Raw genomic sequence first — 8,259 nt, 5'->3', positions numbered from 1 at the left:
AGTGTTGAGGTTGACCTGATAGTTAATTATTTATGATTTCGGAATGGCTAGGTCTTCAGTCAATTCCAATTTTGTAATAGTCTTGGGCAGGGGCGATTCTAGGGTCAGAGCTTTAGAGGTGCTGAGCACTCAATGAGCCCCACTGCCACACCACCCACCCTTTTTTCACACAAAAACAAAAAATATTTCTATTGAAAAATAACTTCATAATTTTAACATTGGTTCAACTAACTCAAAAGATTTTATGTTTTGGACATTATTTAACAATTTCAAAGACGAACAAATATAATTTCTAGAATAACATTTCTTACTCCCAAGTTTTAGGGGTGCTGAGCCCCTTTTTAGGGGTGCTTCAGCACCCCTAAAAATGGGCTAGCCTCGCCCCTGGTCTTGGGGATGTTTTTTTCGGTATGGTCTTTCATAAATATATCTTCCCTCATTGGCTAGTTAATGTGCTACTCAACACGATCTCTAATCACTGTGTCTCACCTGATTGGCATAGAGATGTGCTTGTCAACACGGTCTTTAATCTGTTCTCCGTCCTGATTGGCTAGGTGATGTGCTACTCCACATAGTTATTGATCGACCCTCTCCTTTGGCTTGCTAGGTGACGTGGTGGACATCTACCAGAGGGAGTTCCTGGCCCTGAGAGAGCGGCTCCAGTCGGCGGAGCAGGAGAACCTGCAGCGCTCCAAGGAGCTCAACGTGGTTCTGGACGAGATCAAGAGGGCCATCGCTGAGAAGCAGGCGCTCCGAGACATCAACCGCACCTGGGCTAGTCTCTCAGGTAAGGCTTCTTGGAAGGCTTCTTTTTCCTTTTCAACGTATGGTTGAAATTGTATACATCCTAAACATTGTTCAGCAAATATAGTATTATGGCTAGTTATCATTTCAGAAATTGTATATTTTTGTAGGCTTGCTATTGTAAAACATCCTATTTTGTTTAGTGATATTCTGCGTTGCTTAATAAACACACTGGTAGCATTGCAAGCATTGCTGACTTTTTCTTTCCACAGAGACCCAACTTGCATAAATAATTGCGCATAAAAGGGGCATGAGCTGGCACTCTTTGCTCGGCCACTGCATGTAGCTATTTTTTACCGTTTGCATATAAGGTGCTACCTGAATGGGCTTGAAGACAGTTCAGTGGACTGTAATTCACATTCTGTGTTAAACACATGAGAGCTGAATGTTTGATATTCATATTATATCAATGTCCCCAGAACACATATAAATCATATTTATCTGTGCTGCAGGAAACAGTATAATGTTTAAATGTCTCCATTATGTGTCCTCCCTTAAGGTAGACAAATCATGTTTATGGATGTTAAAGTGAGTTTCCTTTCTCCTTTTTCCCCAAAGGGCCTGTAAATGTGTTGGTTCCACAGAAGTGAGCAACATTTCTTTATGTATTGTTGTGTTCCAGAGGAGAGTAGGCTGAGGCTGTGGAACGTCAGCAACAGTAAGAATGTCTTGCAGCTGCCCAGTATCTTCCACCACCTGCCCCACCTGCTGGCCAATGAGGGCAGTCTTCAGCCCGCCGTTCACGTTGGCCAGGGACGCACAGGAGGTGGGAGCGCACGCATGCACACACACACACACAGATGTGCGCCCGCACTCGTGCGCATGCACACACGCAAGCACGCACGCACGCACGCAAACAGTCCTACTACATTGAATCAGTTTTGTAATTCACACTCACAATTCTCTCAGATTAAATTGTGAACATTTTTTAATCTCTCATTGACCTGGTTTTTAGATCAGAGGAACTTCAGCAACGAATGCTTAGCGGGTGCTTAACCTCTGGTAGAATACACTCAAGTGATTACTCAGTGTTGTTGCGGGAACTGTCGCCGTCCCCACTTTGCTCCGCATCATCGCGTTGGCTCCTTTTACCGCTGGGGCCTGGGATCCACATCGCACACTTTAAGAGTCGGCAGATGAATGGTGCGGGTTATAACCCAGCACTCTGCTGGATAAAACCACAAGCTAGCTTTGTGCACTGCGCCAGAGCACACTGGTGGTGTCCCAGATACTTTAAAATAATAGGTGGATAGAGATCACTGATCACAAGTTCCCTACACACATTAAAATAACCATTTGATGAAAAAGTTGAAGCCAAAGTGTACCTACAAGCGTATGTCTCCCCTAGACAGAGACAGAACTATTTAACAATGAACATGCATTAAATTAAGTAAAATTTAAAAAAGTAAGACATTCCAATGCTAAAATCAAATATATCTGTGTGTTTGTGTGTCTGTGGGAATCGTGAATGTATGCTGTTTTTATGTGTGGATTCTGTATGTTTGTGTCTATGCTGTATGTCCTTGTCTGTATTCTGTCTGTATGTGTGTGTGTGCATATGTTTGTGTGTGTCTGTGTGTGTGTATTCTGTCTGTATGTGTGTGTGTTTGTGTGTGTGTGTGCGTGTGTGTATGTGTGTGTGTGTGTGTGTGTGTGTGTGTGTGTGTATTCTGTCTGTGTGTGTGTGTGTGTGTGTGTGTGTGTGTGTGTGTGTGTGTGTGTGTGTGTGTGTGTGTATTCTGTCTGTATGCGTGTGTGTGTGTGTATCTTGTCATGGATGTTTGTGTAGTGTCCATAGTGATGGGCGTGCCCAGTGTGAAGCGAGAGGTCCACTCCTACCTGACGGACACACTCAACTCTCTGATGACAGAGCTCAGCGCCGCCGAGAAGGACGACTGCGTCATCGTCGTCTTCGTTGCGGAGGTCAGTGTGTGTGTGTGTGTGTGTGCGTGTGTGTGTGTGTGTGTGTGTGTGTGTGTATGCATGTGTGGGCACTTATTCGTAATGGTATGTGAGGGCATTCTCTTAGTTCTATTCACTTCAGGTACCACCAACACAATCACAGACGTGTACACAAGGTTGTCCCATCGTAGCATAACGGGGGAGATATGTATGTTGAGGTTGGCTTGATGTGTGTGTGTGCGTGTGTGTGTGTGACAGCAAGACTAATGGCTGTCCTAGAAGGCGGTAAGGGACATAGTGAAACAGGCAGTAGGACAGAACGGTCATGTTGACACCCATCCCGTGCCCGTAGTCATGGTGCTCTCACATCTCAATGATAGCAGCTTCCAGATAACTGGCTATCTAGTTACCCTTGCGGTCAGGGTGTTCGACTCCTAACCAAAGGGAACTGGGGTCGATCCCCCATCCGACCTCAGCATCAGATCTCGTACTTCATGAAGAACAGCTTCAGGTCACTGGGATAAAATTATATTCGGTCTCTGTTTTTGTACAATACGGCATAGTGACTCATTCAAAATGGCTTCAGACTCGGACGAAAAATTCTCTGTGAAATTAGGGAAATAGCAGACGCCTTAAAAAAACGACTTCAACGGTTACTAAACACATTCCCAAAGTGTTTCTTCTTGGTACAGCCCAACAGTGCGTTGGCTGGTGTCCTGGAACATACCACGATACAGGGAAATAAGGTGGAGGTTGAATAGCTGCTATTGCCATTTTACCCCAACTTACATCCCTTCATAATGTTCCCACTGAACATCTCTGGTTCCTTGTCCCTCACTTGATGACGCACGCAGCGTTGCATTCGATTCATCTCGCGCAATCTAATCTTAATCGGCATAATCTCTCACCATCGATCAGGCCGTTATTGTATTTCCGTCTGGCGTCGCTTCCATGCAATTACCTAGAAAGTCAGCGCTTTCGATTGGCTGGGAACCGCCTGAAAAAAAGAAAAGGAATCTGATGAAGCAGGCCAACACGCTTTGTTGGCCTTTAGTTGAAGACCGGGGCTAATGCATGACTGCGGCTCCCCTCCTCCTTTCCTCCCCCCTTCATCGTTCCTTATTGGGGTGTCAAAGGTCAAAGCTCGTTCTGCATCGGAGTGTAACCACTGGCAGAGTGTGTGTGTGTGCTTAATGGCACATAAAGATGGATGCGTTTTCAAATGGGAATCGAACCAGAGAGCCCAGAGAAGGGAGAATAAAGGATGGGGTATTTGGAGACTGACACAGAGGAGTGTGGAAGAGGGTAGAGAAGAGTGGAGGAATTACATGAAAATGAAGAATAGGAGGAGGAGAAGAGGGAGAACACAGGATGGGGCATAGGTGAACAAAGCAAAACAAGCAGAAGGTAAGAGGGTGGAGGAGGAGACGGGAATAGAGGATAGAGGTGGTGAAGGAGGAGAGTGGAGAGTGGTTTTCCTGATGGTTTCCTGTCGGTCTACACTGAAACTAGAGCCATTCCTCAGTATTTTCTTAACTATGTCTGTCTCTCTGTCGCTCTCACTTTAACACTCTCTCTGCCTCTCTCCTCTCCTTCCATTCTCCTCTCTCTGTCCCTCTCTCTTTTTCCTCTCTCTGTCCCTCTCTTTTTTCTCTCTGTCCATTCTGTAAATCTTTGTATTGGCCTTCCTTTTTACCTTTCAGTCTCTATCACTCAACCTCTGTCAGGCACTCTCCTTATCCATCCTTTAGCATTTCCCTGCCTCTCTATCTCCACCTATCTCTCTCCCTGTCTCTCTGCACATCTCTCTGTATCACTGTTTCTCCGGAACGCTCTGTATCTCCCTCCGTCTCTCTCCCTTTGAGTCTCTCTCTTTATATTTTTTTCTTCACAACTCTATTCACCTCGCCAACCAAAATCACAGTCTTTATTTCTCTCTATTTTCCTATCCTTTTTCTTTTTCTTTTCTTCTCCACCTCCTCTCGTCTCTGTGGTCAAGACGGATCACAGGTGCTTCCTGTCTCACATTAACTCTTAACCTTTCTCTTTATGGAAAACTCTCTCTCTCTCTCTCTCTCTCTCTCTGTCTCTGTCTCTGTCTCTCTCTCTCTCTCGCTCTGACACTTTCAAAGTAACTTACTGTGAGTAAGTTGTTTTCCAGCTCTGCACTCCCAAATGTCACTCTTATGATGGGAGATCCAGAGGCCATGTATGTCTATTAATAACACACAACCCCGCATCCAGGGAGAACTGAGTAAATTCGTGGCCTCAGACCCAAGCTGTTTCCCGGACACTTGGAGCTATTTAGTACGACTCCTTTATTCTATTGGTGGACAATGGGAGCTGCCCAGTACAACCATAGCCTTTTACTGGTGGCAGCTGGGAGTTGCCGGGTTCAACCAGCCTTCTGCTGGTGGACACTTGGGGCTGCCCAGTACAACCCGTCTTCTCCTGGTGCACACTGAGAGTTGCGCAGTACAACTACAGTCGTGTACTGGTGGGCCCTGGGTGTAGACCGGTGCTGTTTGATGCTGACCTCTACTGTTTTGTTGTGAAATCTATGACCCAAAGTGACTTTATGAGCTCAAAGAGGCAGACCTACGCATTCTTTATTAGAAACTTTATTGCTAACTTGCAAGTTGATCAAAAGCTTTCAGACAAGTCCATCCAGAGTTTGTTAAACCAGTCAGTCTCTTTGTGAGCAGAACCAATTGGGAATGATCATTCTATTAATTGTTAATTGTAATCGTAAAAGTCTTCTGCCGTCGGGATGGTTACAAGATCAACCCCATCAGTAAATATGTATGCATTCTCCTTGTGTGTTGAACCTGACACAGCTGTTACCCACAATAGCACCAAAGGAAGGCTGTAGCAAGAAACAAAACACCAAATCTTTTAGCCCAATTCTGTGGAACAGCCTTCCTCCCAGGAGTCCTTTCATGGCAACAGATTGGCTGTCGAGTGAGTGCTGTGGAGAAGGGATTGGAGGATTGGTGGCTGGGCTTGGAATAGGACTGAACATATCATGATGTCATCTGTCTCTTCACAACAGAGTGTAACCTGATGACATCCAAACAGCTGCTGTGAATCAGGCCTGATTGTTTGTGACCAGATGTGTTTGTGTATGTGCGTGCCTGCGTGTGTGTGTGTATGTGTGCATGCGTGCGTGTGTGCTTGTGTGTGTGGTATGCGTGTGCGTGTGTGTGTGTGTGTGAGTGTATGTAAATAAGATATTTATGCATTGTAAGTCATCATTCTCTGACCCACTGTGATTTGCGTGTGTGTGTGTCTGCGTGTGTCTGTGTTGCAGTCGGACCAGCAATATGCTATCAGCGTGGCTGAGAACCTCAAGCGCCTGTGAGTACGATGGGACGCCAACTCTCTCAGTTCTGTCTTCTGTTTGTTGCCTTTGATGTTTTCCTTTGAAACCTTTGATCACCCCAGTTGTACTATTTGTACGCCTTTGCACTTCCATTTGAATGTCTGTCTATTATGTTTGCATGTGAATGAAACTATTTTTACTTGTCCAGCAATGTACGTTCTGCCTACCGACGGCAGCGGAGGTCATAATTCATCAATAAAAAATGAGCACAGAAACAGCAGGAAACAGAAAAGACACCCACAGATCCTAGGGGGAAGCCTCTTCATGCTCAGCCAAGTGTTGCCACCTGAGGATAGTTATATCTGAAACACGCACTCACGCACACACCCACATACACACCCCCCCCCCCAGAACTGAACTAAGCAAATACTGAGTGAGCTTACAGGCTGTTTATGTGTGTGTGTCTATGTGTATGTGTGTGTGTAGTTTTCCAGTGGAGATCCAGGCTGGTCTGCTGGAAGTCATCTCTCCATCGATCCACTTCTACCCAGACTTCTCCCGCCTCAAGGAGTCCTTCGGAGATCCAAAGGAGAGAGTCCGGTAGGCCCTGTTTGTGAGACTGGGTGTGCGTTTGTGTGTGTGTGTATATGTGCTACTGTGTTCGTTTTTTATATGGATTGTGTGTGTTTTGGGGTTGTGTAGTGGATTGCACCTATATATATTTGTGTGTGTGTGTATGTGTGTGTGTGTGTGTGTGTGTGTTTCCTCAACTGGCATGCTGCCATCATCACATATCAGAACAACACAGTTCCGTTTATTTATTTACACTGCTTTGTGTGTGTGTGTGTGTGTGTGTGTGTGTGTGTGTGTGTGTACTGCTAGCTGATGTGCTTTTGTTTAATGCAGCATCTAGCTAGGACAAATGTTATCTACCTTCTCTTGTCTCGTCTCCTCTCGAATCCTTAATGTTCCCTCCCCTCTGCCCGCTTCATCTCTCCGCTCCCCCCCTCGTTTCACTTCCCTCCTCTCTCCTTCTCTCCTCCTCTTTCCTCCTCCTGTCTCAACCTCTCCTCCTCGCCCCTCTCCCCTCCTCCCGTCTTCTCCTCTCCTCCTTCCCCTCCTCTTGTTTCCTCCTCTCCTGCCTCCTACTTTCCTCCTCTTCTCCTCTCCCCTATCCACAACCTCGCTGTCCTCTCCCCTCTCCCCTCCTCCTTTCTTCTCCTCTCCTCCTTCCCCTCCTGTCTCCTCCTCGCCCCTCTCCCCTCCTTCTGTCTCCCTCTCCCCTCTTCCCTCTCTCCCCCTCCTCCTTTCTCCCCTCCTCCTCTTCCCTTCTCCTGTCTCCTCCTCGCACCTCTCCCCTCCTCCTGTCTGCTCCTCTCCTCCTCTCCCCTCCTTCTGTCTCCCCCTCTCCCCTCTTCCCTTTCTCCCCTCCTCCTCTCCCCTTCTCCTGTCTCCTCCCTCTCCCCTCTCCCTTCTCCACTCTCCCCTCCTCTCACCTCTCAAGTCCTACCTGGGTCATCTATTCTGGCTACCAGACGGTTGTTGGTTCGTTGTCCGTTCAGAACGTTCTGATATCTCCTTGGCTCCTAAATCTCAACAGGCCTGTACATATCTCTCATTAATATCCTACATCATCCTCCTCCTCACCTCGTTTCATGTCTTCACTCCTCTTCGCCTCTGATTACTTCCTTTCTCTACGGTGTCTGCTACTGTCTGCACAATTCCTCACCTGACCTGCATGATCTTTGTCTCTATTAGTGTATGTGTGTGTGTGTGTGTGTGTGTGTGTGTGTGTGTGTGTGTGTGTATTTGTGTGTGTGTGTGTGTGTGTAAACCTGTGTGTGTGTGTGTGTGTGTGTGTTGGGGAGGGTGGGGGTTGTGTGTCTAATTCATGAGGACAGCAGTGGAATAAGCTAGCACTCACTCAGTTTCTCACTCTTAATTTATTAAAAAATATTATGTATGCATTGTACAACTATCTCCTTTACCACTTTTAACACTCATATGCACTCACACACACACACACACACACACACACACACAAATAAGTGCAGGGGAAATGGCATTTCATTTGTTTCATTTGCGTACAAGACGGATAATGAGGTAGGACGGATGGTGGGCTTATTGGTCTCTGCAGGGATGCTACTGTTTATTATGAGCCTTTCGTCAGCGCAAAATCAGCTGAGGAGAGAGCAGAGTGGAGGGGAGAGGAAGAGAGGAGGGAAGGAGTT

At 46.5% G+C, this 8,259-nt stretch overlaps 1 protein-coding gene across 1 annotated transcript in view; it reads left to right on the top strand.

Annotated features, from left to right (window-relative positions):
* The window catches only part of mgat4b (alpha-1,3-mannosyl-glycoprotein 4-beta-N-acetylglucosaminyltransferase B), a 64,020-nt gene that overhangs the window by 33,278 nt on the left and 22,483 nt on the right, over positions 1–8,259 (top strand). Inside the window, exons 2-6 of the mRNA XM_079744770.1 lie at positions 608–787; positions 1,427–1,570; positions 2,594–2,727; positions 6,017–6,063; positions 6,515–6,628. Coding sequence (XP_079600896.1) covers positions 608–787; positions 1,427–1,570; positions 2,594–2,727; positions 6,017–6,063; positions 6,515–6,628 — 619 coding nt within the window. The remainder of the gene's footprint in view (positions 1–607; positions 788–1,426; positions 1,571–2,593; positions 2,728–6,016; positions 6,064–6,514; positions 6,629–8,259) is intronic.

This window comes from Pollachius pollachius (genome assembly GCF_949987615.1).
Source record: "Pollachius pollachius genome assembly, chromosome: 10".
NCBI classification, from domain to species: Eukaryota; Metazoa; Chordata; class Actinopteri; order Gadiformes; family Gadidae; genus Pollachius; species Pollachius pollachius.
The sequence above is the reverse complement of the archived record's forward strand: the minus strand, read 5'-3'. Positions and strand labels throughout refer to the sequence as shown.